Source organism: Hippopotamus amphibius, chromosome 8, assembly GCF_030028045.1.
Source record: "Hippopotamus amphibius kiboko isolate mHipAmp2 chromosome 8, mHipAmp2.hap2, whole genome shotgun sequence".
In the NCBI taxonomy this organism is placed as follows: Eukaryota; Metazoa; Chordata; class Mammalia; order Artiodactyla; family Hippopotamidae; genus Hippopotamus; species Hippopotamus amphibius.
The window spans coordinates 50269118-50286927 of record NC_080193.1 but is presented as its reverse complement, the minus strand read 5'-3'; the positions used below and the strand labels follow the sequence as shown (position 1 = coordinate 50286927).

At 33.6% G+C, this 17810-nt stretch overlaps 1 protein-coding gene across 2 annotated transcripts in view; it reads left to right on the top strand.

Annotated features, from left to right (window-relative positions):
- ACTR3 (actin related protein 3) overlaps positions 1-17542 on the top strand; it is a 62238-nt gene extending 44696 nt beyond the window's left edge. For both annotated transcript variants that reach the window (XM_057747219.1, XM_057747220.1), the window contains 6 exons: positions 10-153; positions 2394-2567; positions 10705-10797; positions 10974-11099; positions 15113-15196; positions 16311-17542. In XM_057747219.1, coding sequence (XP_057603202.1) covers positions 10-153; positions 2394-2567; positions 10705-10797; positions 10974-11099; positions 15113-15196; positions 16311-16406 — 717 coding nt within the window. In that variant the 3' untranslated portion in view covers positions 16407-17542. The remainder of the gene's footprint in view (positions 1-9; positions 154-2393; positions 2568-10704; positions 10798-10973; positions 11100-15112; positions 15197-16310) is intronic.
- Positions 17543-17810: the final 268 nt, after the last annotated feature.

Below are 17810 nucleotides of genomic sequence, written 5' to 3'. Positions count from 1 at the left end.
CCCATCTAGGCTGAAGGGTATGTGATTGGCAGCTGTATTAAGCACATTCCAATTGCAGGACGAGATATAACATATTTTATTCAGCAATTGCTGAGAGACCGAGAAGTAGGAATTCCTCCAGAGCAATCCTTGGAAACTGCTAAGGCAGTAAAGGTAAAAAAAATAATGTTAAGAATATAATTCAGTTAGAAATTAAAATCACGTTTATAATATAAATGTGAAAAATTCTTAACTCAAGAACAGTACTTTAAAAAAGCTTTTGTTAACCAGTTGCAAACCACTACTCTTAATTATATGTATTCTTTCTCTGTATTTCTTGTAGGAAATTTTGGGGGATTATCAACTGTTTGCTTGCTCTCACCACATTTCACATTTGAGAGGACTAACATATAAGAACATTTATACCAACTGACTTCAGCATACATTTTTGTGATTATTCTCTTTAGTAAAAATAAATGTAGCATGCCTTGGAGGTACTGTGAGTTCTATTCCAGACCACTGCAATAAAGCAAATATGGCAATAAAGCAAGACATAAACTTTTTGGTTTCCCAGTGCATTTGAAAATTATGTTTACACTATACTGTAGTCTATTAAGTGGCAATAGCATTATGTCTATTAAAAAGTGTACATACTTTATTTAAAAAATACTTATTGCTAAAAAATGCTAACCATCATCTGATGATGCAGAGATGCCAGAAACCTTCAATTTGTAAAAAACACGTTATTGGCGAAGCACGGTAAAATGGAGTGCCTGTAATTTAGCTGACTTCAGAGTCCTCACATTTCAGTTTTCGCTGACTTCTTTATTTTTAATTCTAACAGTTTTGTGTTGACAACAAAATTTTTGATGTCATTGATTCATTTGGCTGTAGAATAGAAGCAATGGTTGGCTCAAGTGATATGGCAGATGGAAGAAAAATGTGAGGGCGGTGTAAGGTATTTTAATAATTTGTATGCTCCACCAGGGCTTCATGCAAAATACCAAAATATTTAGCATTGCTTTTTAAATTTATCATTTGTAACATACCTAGAAAATGTCATCGGGTCTCACATATGTTTTGAATATGTAAAAGCAAAACTTTCCAGGTAAAAATAACTCCATATATTTGACAGTCTCTGCATGATTATCATGTTTTCCTTGCTTATCGAAGGTTAGGAATGAAAATGAATTTACTACTTCCTAGGTAGTAAAGGAATTTGTAAATGGTTGCCAAAAGTCACCTCAGGTAGGTGGCATCAAAATTAGATATGTAAAAAATTAATATGGACACTAGTGTTTCAACATCTTTGGGAAATTTCTGGAGTTTAAAAATTAAGAAAAACACCAAGGATTTGTTCTAGAGCATACTAATGCTCAGTTTTTATATCTTTTAAGGTTCATCATTTCCATGTAATTCCTACTTCCAAGATTGGGAGAAAGAAGACCTAATATGACAAACTCAAATTATATTTTGTTTTCCAGTATTCTTTCCCTTCATGTGTATTGATTATCAGTAATAGTATTTGTACCTATCTTGGATAGACTCTTTGATATATACAGATATGTGGAATGTGTGTTTTTCTTCCAAAAAAAAAAAAATAGACTGGCAATCAGGAGTCCACAAATTGCAGATAGAAAGTTATAACTTATAACATTTTTGAATTGCTTTTTTGATGGAAACTTTTACTTAGGACATATATCCAAATATGCAGCATTTAGCCTTGCAGGTGATATAGTGGAAAAGAATAGTTTATATTTTCAGCTTTTCTTTTTTGCTCACTTAGCCCATAATCTTTTGTTCCAGATAGGTATTAAAGATATATAATATGTTAAAAAAAATTTAGTTGCTGAAATATAGTTGTTGCATAATATTATATAATACATACACCTATATTATAGGTGTACAGTATAGTGATTCACAATTTTTAAAGGTTGTACTTCATTTAAAATATTGGCTATATTCCCCATGCTGTACAATATATCCTTAAGGTTATTTTATACCTAATAATTTGTACCTCTTACAATATTAATTTGTGTGGCTACATCAACTATTTATTCTCTAGTGTTTTGTGTATTTTTTTTCTCTTTTCTAAAATATAAACTCCTTTATTTATTGAAACAGTGTGAAATTTTGTATGACATTAATGAGTGCTTTCATGAACTAGCACTGAAATAGTAGAAATGGGCTTTTTAGTTTGTCTTATTCTCTTCATATGTGAGAATAACCTTGTTGTGTATAGGAAATGAGCTGTTTACACATGATGCATGCTAACATAAAACTTTCTTTAGCTTAATTTCCTTATTTTATTTTCTGAAGATGTTTTTTCATTTGATTTTAGTTTACTGAAAATATGCCATTCTGTTTTGCTTTTCCTAAAACGAGAGGAAACAATTACTCATTTCTTTTTCTAGGAGCGCTATAGTTATGTCTGCCCAGATTTAGTAAAAGAATTTAACAAGTATGATACAGATGGATCAAAGTGGATTAAACAGTATACTGGAATCAATGCTATCTCAAAGAAAGAATTTTCCATTGATGTTGGATATGAGAGATTCTTGGGACCTGAAATTTTTTTTCATCCAGAGGTAAGTTTTTTTTTTAGATGGAATTGTTTTAAAATATTCAGCAGAAAATATCAGTCAGCTTTGTCAGATTTAATCTCAGGAACTTTCTTTTTTATACATAAAATGCTATAGTGAGTCATATTTTTTAAGAAAAAAATTGCCTTTGTGTTAAAACTGGGTAAACAGTTACTAGTTTTCATACATTTAGAAAAATGAAACTTCTGTCTCTTTAATATTTGTGACTTACTTGGGTCATGAAGGGAGGGGAGCCCTTAAATTCATGATCATTTAAATAAAATATTTTAGGAGATTTTCTAGAACTCTCTCTTTACCTTCCCATGTAAAATGACCATTATACAAAGAACCCTCAGTTGACTTATCATAACAGAATATTTAACTATTAGCAAAATAGTCTTCTTTCTTTATGAAATGTTAGCAACATATAGGCAATATTAAATTAATGAAATATGTGCTTTTGATTTTATTTTTAAATTTCTAAATATTTATTTATTTGTTTGTTTATTGGCTGCGTTGGGTCTTTGTTCCTACACACCGGCTTTCTCTAGTTGCGGTGAGCGGGGATTACTCTTTGTTGCGGTGCACGGGCTTCTCGTTGCAGTAGCTTCTCTTGTTGCGGAGCACGGGCTCTAGGCACACAGGCTTCAGTAGTTGTGGCGCCCAGGCTTAATTGCTCTGCGGCATGTGGGATCTTCCTAGACCAGGGATCAAACCCATGTCCTCTGCATTGGCCGGCGGATTTTTAACTGCTGCACCACCAGGGAAGTCCAAAATATGTGCTTTTAATAATGAAAAATTCTTCTAGTAAATTAGTATAAGAACTTTATTAGTAGAATTACTAACATTAAATGCCTATTCTGCCTTTTCAGCAGTAAGAATAGTTTATTGTTTATTCAGTCAGGAAATAGTAAATAAAATTTTCATGATCTCAGTTTAAGTATTGTATATTTAAAGATGAAAAATTATTTATCTTGCTCTTATCAAACTGAAAGAATGAGAGGTGAATATCTAAAAAATGGTGTAGTTACTTAATGGATGCATGTATCTGGTGAGGACGTAGGAAGAGAGAGCATCTAAGTCTGCTTGGGAGAATCAGGGAAGCTTCTTAAGAGGAGATAACAGTTGAACTGAAAAAGGATGAATGGGTATTTCTCAGGCAGGTATGTTAGAGGAGTGTATTTCTGGCAGAGAAATATGTATATAAAAGCTGGGTGAGGTCTGGGATTTGAGAGAGCTAGATAATAAAGTATAAAGGAAGAGAGTGGTAGGAGATGGATTCAGATAGGTGTTAATGAGAGACTAACGTGCTATGCAAAGGAGTTTACTGGATTGTGTGGTTGTGCAGAAAGGTTCAGCATGGAAATGACACAGATTTATGTATGGTATGAGAAAGGTCACTCTGGTTGCACTGGGTTAGATAGATAGGAACAGAATGAATTGTGTTGGAAACAGGTGAGTTTATTGCAATGTCCCAGATGAAGAAAAGTCATTAGGTCAATGAGAATGAGAAAGGAGGTGAGGGAAAGAATAGAATCGACATGATTTACTGATTGAATAGATGTGAGGGAAGTAAGAATATGAAGAATCTGTGATGATTCCCAGGTTTGTGACTTGAGCAGCTTGATGTTTTGCCATCACTGAAGTCAGGAAAACTGAAGGAGAAGATAAAGTAGAAAGAGATGAGTTTACTATGCATCTTTTTAAAAAGTTTGAAAATGAACACAAGATCTAAGGATTTTGAACTGGGGCATGTATCCTGGAGTGAGGTTAAATGTAAAGTCATCTCCATACATGGTGCCAAGGAGGAGACTGGCCAGGAAGAGAATGTGGAGTGGAAGAATGGGGCCCTGCTGCTGCACAGTGACACTTTACAGACAGGCAGAGCCTGCAGAGGAAACTGAAGAATACAGAAATTTTCCAGTGGGGTGGATTTTCCAATGGGGCCCTGTATATGTGAATGGCTGAAGTAGAAGTGGATTAAAGGTCGCTTGAGGAACATCAGTTGTTTTGAAGTTGAAATGTTGGAGAGAGATGTTAAAACCCCAAGTTGAGGGCAGGAATTAGAGTATTGTGGAAGATTCTGAACCAGTCTTAGATGAACAGAATCCACAAGGTAGATAATAGCATGGAAGATAGCAAATATCTTGGATTTCAAAAGTAGAAGTGTTTGAGTGAAATATTTTTTACAGATATCTTTACCTAACATCTTGACTCTCTTAAAAACCTTGAAATGTTAGATATGTAAATAAAATGTGTTTTGGTTTTCTCATATTGCTTAGGAAAGGGATAGTTGTCTGGATGAAAATTTATCTTGCTGCTTAAGGTTTCATATATAATTTTTCCGTTAATTTAAGTAATCTTTATTGTTTGATATATGAAGTTTTCTTCATTGTTTTTTAAAACTTTCAAACATCGTCTCCGTAGCTTTATTCTCTTCGTAATTTCTTCTATGAGACATGTTTTGTCTTTTTTAAAGTTATTTTTTTAATCAGTTATGTATATGCACATTGTTTAAAAGTTCTGGTTGTTTAAATTTTAGCAAAATGTAGGAGTCCCCTGTATATATCTCTCCAATTTTTTTCCTAGAGGTATATTTTTATTAGTTGAGTCTTTTGGTGATTGCATCCATAGCTGCAAATTGCTTTGGTTATATTGCAACTTCAGGTTTTTTCAGTTTTAGGCATTTTTCTTTCAACTTCTAGCTGTGGAAGAGGAGGATTACCTTTTCTTTTCTCCTTTTGTCTCCACCACAAATGTACCTTTTCATAACCTTTTGTCCCAATAGTTAGATTGTAATTTCAGTTAGGTAAAAATTCAGTGCTTCTAATGTTGGTGAACACAAATTTTATTTAGATCTGAGCCATGTAGTTTACCATGAAATATTTTCCTGTCTAGTATTTTGTTTTCCCACAGAGTCATTGGTAAGTTGAACACTTAGTTTTAAAATAATTGTCATTAATTCAGTTTGAATCTGTCTTCTCAGGATATTCAGATGCATAGGGTTTTTTTGTCGGTTTAATTTTCCAGAGCATCTGATGTGTCCCAACCTGAACTTGTTTCCTTCTGCGCCTGATAGAGTTCACCATCTTTCTGGGGATTCCCTTTGCCTCTCTCTTGTGTTAGATTCCTCTTTCCCCTATACTGTGTCTTTCTCTTTCTTACTGTCCACTTCTTTGTTTTGGTGGAGATCATCTGCCAGTAGAGTTCCTGATAAAAAGGGTGCATGGGAAATGGACCTTGCATGTCTGAAAATGTATTCATTTTATCTTCACACTTGTTTGATAGTTTGAGTGTAGAATTCTAGATTGGAAATTATTTTTCTTTAGTATTTTGAATCTACTGCTTGATTGCATTCCATTATAACTTGAAGTTATAATTGAAAAACTGCTCTGATTTCTAAACCTTGTATAGGACTTGTTTTTTTTCTCTCCAGGTAGATGCTTATAGATCTTCCGTTTGTCCCTTAGCATCCTCTTCTAGTTGCTCTTTGGTCTTTTGTTCTGATCTCTAGGTGAGTTCTCCAACTTTGCCTTCTGAACCTTCTATTGAATTTTATTTCTGGTAACAAACTTAATTTTCAAGAACTTCCCTTACCTCTGCTTTTGATATTCCTTTTTTATGCTACCCTGTACTTGTTTCATGGTTGCATATCTTATGGCTCTCTGAGGATATTAGTCATAGGGGTTTTGTTTGTTTGTTTGTTTTGGGTTTTTCTTTTTAATTAATTTTTTTTAAGTTTTCTTGTTTCTGCTTCTTTCAAGTTGCCTTTTCTCTTTGTTTTGATTCCTATATTTAACATGGTAGAGAATCTAGGGGATCACTCATTTAAGACAGGGACACTAAACCTGCTGGAAATCTGAGCTTTGTGGATAGGACTTGTTGACTATGGCCTTTTCTTTGGAGAAATGCTGTGTGTGTATCTTCAGGTCAGTTCCCAGAGAAGACTCCTGCTTAGACAGTAAAGATTGGCAGCCAGATTGGGGAAGGGGGTTGGTATTTATTTGTTAGCAATAGGCTGCGTACATACCTTCATTTAAAATCCTGCTTCTTTCATTCTTTTCAGCTGTGTGTAAGAGTCCTGGCACTCTGCTTTATTCCCTTTAGAGAATAGGTTAGCCAGTTTTCTCCTTGTATGATGAGATATTTGATAGACTTCTTTGGAGGGGATCTGGGGCTTTAACTGCTCCTCAGAGAGACTTTCAGCCAGTCTTCCTCCCTGCCCTCCTTCTACCTCAGTGTCAGCGCTAACAGGTACAGCTAGTTCTTTGGGGGATTTGTGGTACAGCTTGATTCTGGGCTTTTTCTATTGATGACTTATTAAGTGTTTTAGAGGGAGTGCATGGTGTTATCCATCTGCTTTCCAGATTCTGTTTTACCAGATTTTGTTGCTGTTTCCTGTTCTGTTCTCTCCATACTTTAAAAAAAATTTCCTTTATTGGTGCTTTTAATAGAGAAAGAGCAAGATAAGATAACGTGTATTCAGTTCACTATGTTTTCCGAGAATAGACCTGTTTTTTTGTATTGGGTGAACTGTGTCACTTACCAACTTAATTTTTTAAGATTCTTTCTTCTGAAATTTTAGATATTTCTGTCATTTGAAGGATTTGCTCAGTTTGTTTTGTTTTGGTTAGATGAAAGTGTGGACATTTGAACTTGATTGAACACTGAAGATAAAATGTGTGAAAAGAATAAGGGGATATTTATCTTTGAACGCTAAATTTAACACAAATAGTAGAAAGAACTGTTTTAGAAGGAATGGTGGGTTTAGCACTTTGTTGTTTTTTTTTTTTTAAAGAGGAAATTAAAAATTTTTTTGAGAAACCTCTCTGGGCTGCTGTGTTTTAGTTGGGTATATTCCCTATAAATTTTTCAGAAGAGAAAAAAGATATTTCTTCCATGAAAGCTACTTGCACTAATATTAAGACCTGATCAAGGAGCACTTGGAGGCAGGACTAATCCTTTTGCTGAAAGTGAAAGAAAAGGCCTAAAAATATTAATAGGGACCTTAGCTTGAGCCTGTCAGTATTAAAGCATTGAATAACCTCCAACAATTTATTGTTTATTGTTAATTCTTTCTTTTTTCCTAAATTTATTTAATAAATATTCATTGCTTGCTGCCTTACTACATATTATTCTACTTGTTCTCACCTGGGGTTCTGCAGCACAGTAGTCTGTGAGCTTTTTAAAAAGCTTTTTCAAATCAGACTTCATTTCTCTCTAAATCAAAATTTCCCAAGGTATGTGAATACTTAAAGGTTTATAAATTTTTTCTTTTGTATAATCCTGATTAAAAATTACTGTGAGAAGGGCACAGAGGTACATAGCACAGAATGAATGACCCTGTCCCTGCCGTTTGCTTGCTCATGGTATAGCAGATAAACTGTCTTAAAGATAGAAGAATAATTATAGGAAGGTTCCTCTCATGTATGTGTGTGTGTGTGTGTGTGTGTGTGTGTGTGTGTGTGTGTATTATTGTTTTAGGTAAATACTGAAGAGAATGGCTTACAAAGAACCACATTATATCAGCAAGTTGATAAGATAAAATTTTCAGGATTCCAATTCTGCCCCTCATTCCAGTTAACCATCAACTAAGCCATTCCCTGCCTGTAACCTGAGTTTGTCTGTAAATGGCATAGAAAGGCAGCCAAGTTGAGCTATGTTCTATTTTTCCACAGAATACAATATAGACTACCTCTGACAGATAAAACATTCCCTAGTCTGTAGGTTGGGTTCTTGAGACTCAGCATGAGCCAAATTTCTATAACCGCTGTATATCCCTGTTAGGGTTTCTTGTGTACACTCATCAGCATGCTTCAAAAAATATGATTTTGACTTCCAGTTTCTTTTTTCTTACTGTGGTAATAGAGGTCAGTAGAATCTTTGTTAGTGGCATTTTACTTTATGTAAATTAAAATATTTTCTATCATTATGCTTCATTTACTCAGGTAACATTAAATCTCTCCATTGTGTACCCACCCTCTAAATAACTTAAAACTAATTTTAAAAACTGTAAAAAATTGACACATGCCTAATAATTGACAATCAAGTTATGGAATCAATTTAACGAACAAAGGAATATTGTCTCTCCCATTAGAACAACCTAATTCTAAAAATGAGAGGCCAAGAGAGTTGTTGGCAGCTCATCTTCTAGACAATATTTTAAATTGTATTCATTTTAATAAAGTAAACCTAATTATTTTTGACAAATTAGAGCGAGATTCTGACCTCTTATTTTAATCTAGGAAAAATCTCATCTAGCATTTCCTTTCCAGTTATAATAACATGGCCACTTGCACATATTTTTGAAAAGTTTTGGTAAAATAAGATTTTTGTTTCAGAATACAAGTTTAATTCTGAGATCCAGTGTTTGAAAATATTTTTATGTTTTTCTTTTTTGTGCTTCCTCTCAGGAAAATACAGCCTGATTTAAGAGGGCTATAGGCATACATATAAAAATAAATGATAGGTAAAAAGGAAGCTTTCCTTAATATTGTTTCTCCTTGTATCAGATCTCTTTGTTATATATAAAAATAAATGTTAAATTTTTTATTATTTTTAACCCCATTCCATTATCTGTAATGGTTTAAATTGTCAATGTTCCGTCTCAAACCTACCTGTCTAACCAGTCTGATAAAAAAAAATATTCTGAAAAGTATATTGTGTAACACACATACTTAACCACCTTAAGTAAACACATACTAATATTTTAACATTTTTCGTATTGAGGTTTTTTTTTAAATGAAATAAAATACTACAGAAAGAGTACCTTCCCCAGATCCTTTCCTTTCTCTACTTCCTTTTCATCATTTCTTCCTCCTGAGGTAATCACAATCAGGAATTTAGTGTATATCCAGTCTTTGTTTTAAATGTACATGTATCCATTAAAATATATTTCTAAAAATTTGCATAAATGGAATCATTCAGGTTTTTTGATGTTACCTTTTTTAAAAAAATAAGTCACTATTAGGAAATTGTTTGTTTTGACTATATCATCTTGTGAATATAGAGTTCATTCTTGTTATTCACAGTAGATGTTATATAAAGTTGCTGTAAACACTGAATTAGTGAATACTGAACCATTGCTCCTGGGGAAGTGCGGAGCTAGATTCCTGTGAGTCTCAGGCTACAAAATTTTTGTCACTGAAACGTAACCTTGTTTTATGTGTTTCTGTTTACACATTTTAAAATATATATTGTTGATTTATTAACATCGATCTCAGGGTCAACAGCACTATAAGTCGTGCCTGAATGAAGCTTATCTAACACTGTATTTTCTTCATAAGGCACATCACGGCCTTCTTGTGCTTTTAGGAGCAGTAGACAGTACTTTATGCTTAGGGGTCATTTTAAGTAGCAAAATCATCCACAAAAGTGGGAAAACGGTGGCACTTAGAGATCATGGAGAGGACACTTATTTGTAGTATAAAAGCTGAAACAGGAAGGCAGAGCATTGCCTTGTTCCACCTGAGTGGTGAATGTGAATGTCAGTCAGCTCAATTTTTCACATCTTTGCACATGCACATGTCCATGAGTGACTGTGAAAGCACTGCAAGTACTGATTTCGGGTTACAAAATTAACTCTAGCAAGTAGGCGGATTTGCAAATACCAAATCCGTGAATACCGAGAATTGATGGCACAGCATTTTGTTTATTTCATACCCTACTGGTGGACTTCTGGGTTGTTTTCACTCTTAAAAGCAAAGCTGCTTTCAATATGCCTTTATGTAACAGCACATGTGTGGGAGTTTCTTTGGGGTTTGTTATAAGAAGTGGAGTTAGTAGTGTGTACATATTAAATTTTATTAGATGTTGCCAAATTGTTCTCCAAAGTGTTTATTTACATCGATGTATATTCTCATCAGCATTGTAAAGTGTTACCATTTACACAGATTTTTGCCAGCTCATAGTATATGTTTGGCTTTACATTTTTGCTATTCTGATGATTATGAAGTGGTATATATGATCATTACTTTGATTTCTTCTGAAATCTCTGATTTCATTGTCTTTAATTTGATCAGAGACCAGAAATTATGGTTTCTAGAAGTCCTTTTATTTTTGAACTGAAAATTTTCTTAATTTTTTATTGTGATATTTGTCAGTAGTAGTCTAATCTGTATCATATGTCCCACTTACTTTTCAGTTTGCTAATCCAGATTTTACTCAGCCTATCTCAGAAGTTGTAGATGAAGTAATTCAGAATTGTCCTATTGATGTCAGACGTCCGCTCTACAAGGTCAGTATTAATAGCAGAATTGTTATTCTAGGTCATACTTTTTAAAAACTTTATTTTCTCTCTATTGGTGAATGTAAATTTTAACACACCTCTTTAGTACCGTTTCTTATATCTCTAAACTTTTTGTTTCTCTTTATATAAAAGTTGTATTTATTTATTTTTTTCCTCTAATACAGAATATCGTCCTCTCTGGAGGTTCAACCATGTTCAGGGACTTTGGACGTCGCCTGCAAAGAGATTTGAAAAGAACTGTAGATGCCAGGCTGAAATTAAGTGAGGAATTGAGCGGTGGTAGATTGAAGGTTGGTTTTCTGAGTTATTGGTGGGAAGGTTGAGGGTGCCTTGACTATTGTATTAGGAATGCAGAATGTCTGCCAACTTTTTTATTTAGAAAGCTAAGAGGAACCTTAGGTATTCTAATGGAAAGTGGTTAATTTTATAGAGTTGTATTCATGACATTTTTGGTCATTCCATTCCTCTAGGATATTACCTACATTTCTGGAAAATATTCTTGGTTATAACTATGAGAGAGAGTTTTTTTGATATCTGTCTCAAACAGATAATTTATATATTGTAGATTCCTTGCATATTCCAGGGATAATATTCTTTATGGGTCCATAAAATTTTAAATACCTTTTACAGCAGGACAGCAAAGCAGAGGTGAGAGAGAGAGGCTGTTGTGTGGTCAGGCCTGCTTTCACAGACTGTTGTTAGCCTTTCCCAAAACAGCCTCATAGTGTGAAATCAGTTTGGTGGCTCAGCAAAATAACCTTTCTATTATATGTCCTATAATTGTGGGCTTACTGTCAAAAAATCACAATTAACTTTAAATTCTCAGAAGACTGCTTTATTTATTTATAAGACAAATTTTCAGTAAATTTTATGTTTCATTTTCATTAAATATAGGACATGGAAGCAAAACATTAATTCAGAATATATGTTGCTAAGTAAAACACCTTTTATTCAACTTGGAAAGTTACCAAGAATGAGGTCTCCATCTGAGACTACCACAGTCACTCAGAATTACTTAAAAGTAAACTTCAACACTTTAGGGTTTGCTGCTTGTTGAGAAATTATATGACAGCTGAGTGTTTTCACCCCTAAATTTTGATTATATTAAACTTATCCCTTGGAATACAGTAAAAAGTAGTTGTGTAGTTTGTAACGACTCGTTACAGATACATGAAATGAGAAAAGAAATGCTGTTTTTGAATGCATTTCAATAAAGTAAAAATGTTTAAAATATTTTTAAGCTTGTACATTTCTAAATAAGAAATGAGATTTTTTTCACCTCAGTGATGTCAGCATTATGCTGACATATCTAATGATACAGGAAAAACCCTGTTTACTAGAGTACTCTGCCTCCTTCCCTTTTATTTTACTCAATAGTCATTTTTATAGATCTCTATAACATCTTTATGTATCTGTATTTAAATCTGGCTTTATTTCCAGTTTTAAATGGCAGCCAAATAGCTTTTTTTGAACAACAACAAAAGCCGTATCTTTTTATGACATGTAAGTTTTAAAATTCTTTATTTTGAAATAATTTCATACTTTAAAAAGGTGGGCAAAATCTAGAAGATTCCTATATATTGTTCTAGATTCCCCAAATTTTAGCATTTTATATTTGCTTTATTATTCTGTTTTTATAAATATTTGTATATACACAGATATACACATATACCTTTTTTCTGAACTATTTGAGAATGAGTTGCAAATAATGATGGCCCATTACACCTAAATATTTTAGTATATGTTTCATAAAAATAGGCCATTACAATTATCAAAATCACACAGTTAACCTTGATACACAATATATTATCTAGTTATAGACCTGATTCAGATTTCTCCCATTATTGTTCTTTATAGCAGAAGGAAAAAAATACATTTTTTTTTTTGGTCTAGGATTCATTCCACATGTTTGAATTAAGTATCATTTCTCTTTAATCTAGAAAAAGTACTAGTGTTTTTTATCTTTTATAATCTTAATATTTTTGAAGAGTACAGGTAATTTATTTAGCAGAATCTTTCTCAGTTTGGGATTGTCTGATGTTTCCTTATGATTAGGTTCCGATTATGCATTTTTGTTAGTAATACCACAGAAGTGATATTGTATTCTTTTTAGTGCATTGTATCACTAGACCCATGATATGATTTGTCCCATATACTAACTTTGATCAACTGGTTAAGTGTCTGTCAGATTTTTCTATTATAAAGTTATTGTTTTTTCCTTTATATTTAATAAGAATCTGATGGGCAGATACTTTCAGACTATGTAACTATCCTGTTTTTCATCAAACTCTTAACCACTGGCTTTAACACCCATTTTTCTTTCCTAAAATAGTTATTACTTTGGTAGTTGCCAAATGGTATTTTGCAAATTCCATCCTTTATATTATGTTTTGTAGTCTCATTTTGCTATAAGGAAGAGTATTTCCTTCTGCTTCATTCATTCAATTGGTAATATCTATGGACTCCTGATTTCTTAGTTATTCTGTATCATTAATATTGTGATATAATATCTACATATCATTAATACTATTATTAATTTTTTAAAATAAATTTATTTACTTTTGGCTGCATTGGGTCTTCATTGCTGTGCACGGGCTTTCCGTAGTTGTGACGAGCCGGGGCTACTCTTCGTTGCAATGCGTAGGCTTCTCATTGTGGTGGCTTCTCTGGTTGTGGAGCATGGGCTCTAGGCATGCGGGCTTCAGTAGCTGTGGCACACAGGCTCTAGAGTGCAGACTCAGTAGTTGTGGCACACAGGCTTAGTTGCTCTGCGGCATGTGGGATCTTCCTGGACCAGAGCTCGAACCTGTGTGTCCCCTGCATTGGCAGGTGGATTCTTAACCACTGCGCCACCACGGAAGTCCCACTATTATTAACTTTGATGCTCAAATTTTCTCAGATTTGGCCAGTAGAAATCACTCAAAGTTGGCTTTTATTCCTTTTGTTGTGGCCCCAGTGTTCTTCAGGTAGTTCTTTACTTTCTGAAACAGCAAGGTATTGCAGGTTCATCTTGTACTTTCTCTTCTCCAGTCTTGGAATCAACCATTTTGTTTCAAGGTACCCTTGTTCCTTTTGGTGGAGAATGCTGTTAAGAAACAAAGTTTTATACTGTACATAAAGTAGATAAGCAACAAGGAGTTACTGTATAGCACAGGGAACTATATTCAATATCTTATAATAACCTCTGATGGAAAATAATGTGAACAAAAAATATGAATCACTTTACTGTACACCTGAAATTAACACAATATTGTAAATCAACTATACTTCAATTAACAAAAAACCAAGATTTGGACACTAAGTATGTTCATTGTTACTGAGGGGTCGTCACTGCTTCTAGGCCTTGTTGGAAGTCAGAGCTAGGTTGTGTATGTGTATACATCTATATCTAGTTCTCTGTTTATATAAATTAAAAACTATGGATTCATACTGATAATGCAAATTCCAGAATATTGTAAGGTTCATTCTAGCCTTCTACCTTCCCATATTTGTAATGTTCTTCCCTGACAGTAAGAAACCTGGCTTCCATTTTCTATAACACATTTGTTTTTGCTCAGTCCTAGAATACATATATAATAGTTTCAGAATTATTAATCCATACCACCATGTAGACCCCACTAACTAGGGTTCAGTGTTTGCTTAGTTTTTACCTTAAGCCTGAGGGCATAGTCATAAGATTGTATTCACAGGTTACCTGGGTTAGTTCCTTTCCCTCACTTTGGTGTGGTTATGGGTTTGTTTTGTTTTTTTAATTTTTTGTTTTGTTTTGTTTTTATGTATCTTACTTATTGGCTGCATTGGGTTTTTGTTGCTGCACACAGGCTTTCTCTAGTTGCGGTGAGCAGGGGCTTCTCTTCATTGTGGTGTGCGGGCTCCTCATTGTGGTGGCTTCTCTTGTTGCGGAGCATGGACTCTGGGCACATGGGTTTCAGTAGTTGCAGCATGTGATCTCAATAGTTGTGGTTCGCAGGCTCTAGACCACAGGCTCGATAGTTGTGGCACATGGACTTAGTTGTTCTGCGGCATGTGGTATCTTCCTGGAGCAGGGATCGAACCCGTGTCCCCTGCATTGGCAGGCAGATTGTTAACCACTGTGTCACCTGTGAAGTCCCTGGTTATGTTTTTTTAAAAATAATAAAATTAGCTAAATTTGTTTCTGTTGTATTCTGTTTTGCCCTGTGTACCCCTCCCTCTGCATCTTTTAAAGTTTTATTTATTTTTGAGTATGTACATCTAAGGTTAAATGATACAGAAATTGTTATATGAATTTACCTTTGAAATGATCTTACTGTGTCTTTTATAGCCAAAACCTATTGATGTACAAGTCATTACACACCACATGCAGCGATATGCTGTTTGGTTTGGAGGATCCATGCTGGCTTCCACAGTAAGTGAGATGGAGCTTACTTTAAAATTTGATCTTTTTTTTTAAGAGAAAAGAATTTATCAGTACTTACACAATTTAAAGAAACAGGAGACATTTCTTAAATTTTTATATAATATTGCACAGAGATGTTTTAAAACTGAATACAAATGTACACAGTATTTTAAAAAGTGGAATTCATTTGGATTTGGATTTCTTTATTTATTTTGTCTTGCTAGACATTTTTTTAGAGTGAGCATTTAAAGTTTTAAAATTTATCTATAGGGAAAAATCTTTTAACCCTGTGATAATACAGATACAAGAAGGTCATTGTTTTTTCTGTGCAAATATTTAAAAGCACTAAGTTATGTATCATCACAGAGGAAGTATGATGTTCTAAGCTGAATAAAGGGAATTACTAAGATCCCTCTTGCCAAATGAAAACATCTTAAAGCCCCTTTAAAGGGTATTTTAACATCATTAGCCTAGTAAATAATGGTGCTTTATCCTATAGTACACGGAGTATTAAATAAAATGTAAGAACTTTTATCTGAATTATTGAAAACTATACAGCTTTGCATTTAAAACCATTTAAAATAAGAGGTAAAAGTTATTTTCTTCCTTAATTTAAATTGTCTTTGTGCCATATAACCTAGTTGAGTGTGTGACTTTGCCCTTTGAGAAGTGAGATAATAAGCACGGAATAATCTGTCTATATCAGGCTTTGAGTGAGGAAAGGAGGTTCTTCTAGAAGTTTTTGTAGCATGCCTAGGAGTAGTTTATCTCTAATTTAGATTAATGCTGCTGCTTTTCTTGATTCATTGTACAATGTGGGAAAGCCTTAGCAGAATAGTCTGGGCACGTGAGATTCAGTCTTCCATTCCTCAAAATTTCAAAATCCCAGGAGAAACAGGTGTTGAGGAGGGGGGTGGAGGGACTTGCGTTAAATGCTTCTTTTCAGTTTTGGTTATAGACTTGTAGCTGATTCTGAGTCATGGTTGTCAGAATTTCTGTGCTTTGTTCAGATACCATGAATGGACTAATAATAAACGGCTTAGATTTAACAAATATGTTTTAAAGCATGTGGAAAAGTGGTACATTTTTAACCTTTACAAAAATAATACGTTTTTATTTTCAGCCTGAGTTCTACCAAGTATGCCACACCAAAAAGGATTATGAAGAAATTGGACCTAGCATTTGTCGTCACAATCCAGTGTTTGGAGTAATGTCGTAAAATTGGCTTCATAGTTATTGGGGTTAGGGAGGTGGGGAAGAAATAATCTTTCTGATTACCTGTTTTGTCTGGATGGCTGGTTTTGAGGTTTTAAACCTGACTTGAAATAATAAGACCAAACATAATTATACAGGAATATTTTAATAAGTATATCAACATGCGAATGTAGAGGAGAGCCAAAATGATTGTGTTTTTCTTTAGATTGAATATTTGAATCTTATGTGTAACAAAAAGAAGTGGGTTTTAGTTCTTTCTGTGCCCTGGTATTTTGTATATTATTGAATTATCCAAGATTTGATGGGATTTATCGGTATGTAGATAGCTCTATAATGCTTGAATTGTACACTTCGAAGTGTGCAATGCAAGAGCTTGTTTATATTTCATACTTTTTATACTTTGAGGAAAAAAAAGTCAAAGAAAAACTAGTATTTGAGGGAAAAAAAGTGACCAAGTAAAGGATAAATACAAAAAATAGCCTATGAGACTTGGCGTACACACACACTCTTGGGATTCCAGTTATTACGAAGTGCTTCCATCCTCCTGTGCCCCCCAGTGGTTTTCTTTGCAAGTGCTTTTGGAACTAAGAAGCTAGTATCTTGGATTAACCGATGCCTGCTAGTGCTTTCTGATTACTCGCATTCTGTTTCTTGCTTTAAAGGAAAAGTAAAGCTAAGATTGTTGGACCAGTATTGCAGTTCTGTAGTGTCATTTCTTATTAAAAAATGAATAATTTGATTACCCAAATTGGTATATTAAAGCCTAACACCATTCTAATAAAGGCACAAATTTCTTTTTAATACTTGTTTCAAGCTCTTTAATCTCTTTATAAGTTAACTAATAAATCTATTTTCTTCAGACCTCTGCAGTAGTTCTTTAAAAATCACAACAGTTGGTTAGCAAGCTGACTTTTTTATGTGCTCTAAACAAATAATTGTGAACTTTTAATATGTTGAGTGCTTTCATTTTGATAACTGGATCTCCATTTGATATTTTCATTTGTATAACTCATTTGCAGTCTGAAAATTTTTTTAGTGCCAGTCCCTGACATACCATTGGAAGTTAATTTTCATTGCATTTTAAAATATCTGGATCATGAAGAACAAGTGATGAAAATAAATTAAAACTGAATTACCTTTTCTAATGTTTTTTTTTTTTAAGAAGCAGTGTCATTCTACAGTGTTTATATATTAATATGCTTTTTATTTCTGTTGAAATAGTATTCATTGAAATCTCTATAATGTATATGGTAGAAAATTTCTTGTGAACTTGAAATTTTACCAGTTATTTGTAGAAGACTAAAATGGGAGATGTTTTATAGGCTTTTAGAACTTAAGCAGTAACACCAGTGAACACTTGAACTTGATTATCCATGAAAATAACACACAGGATTAATATATACCTCTA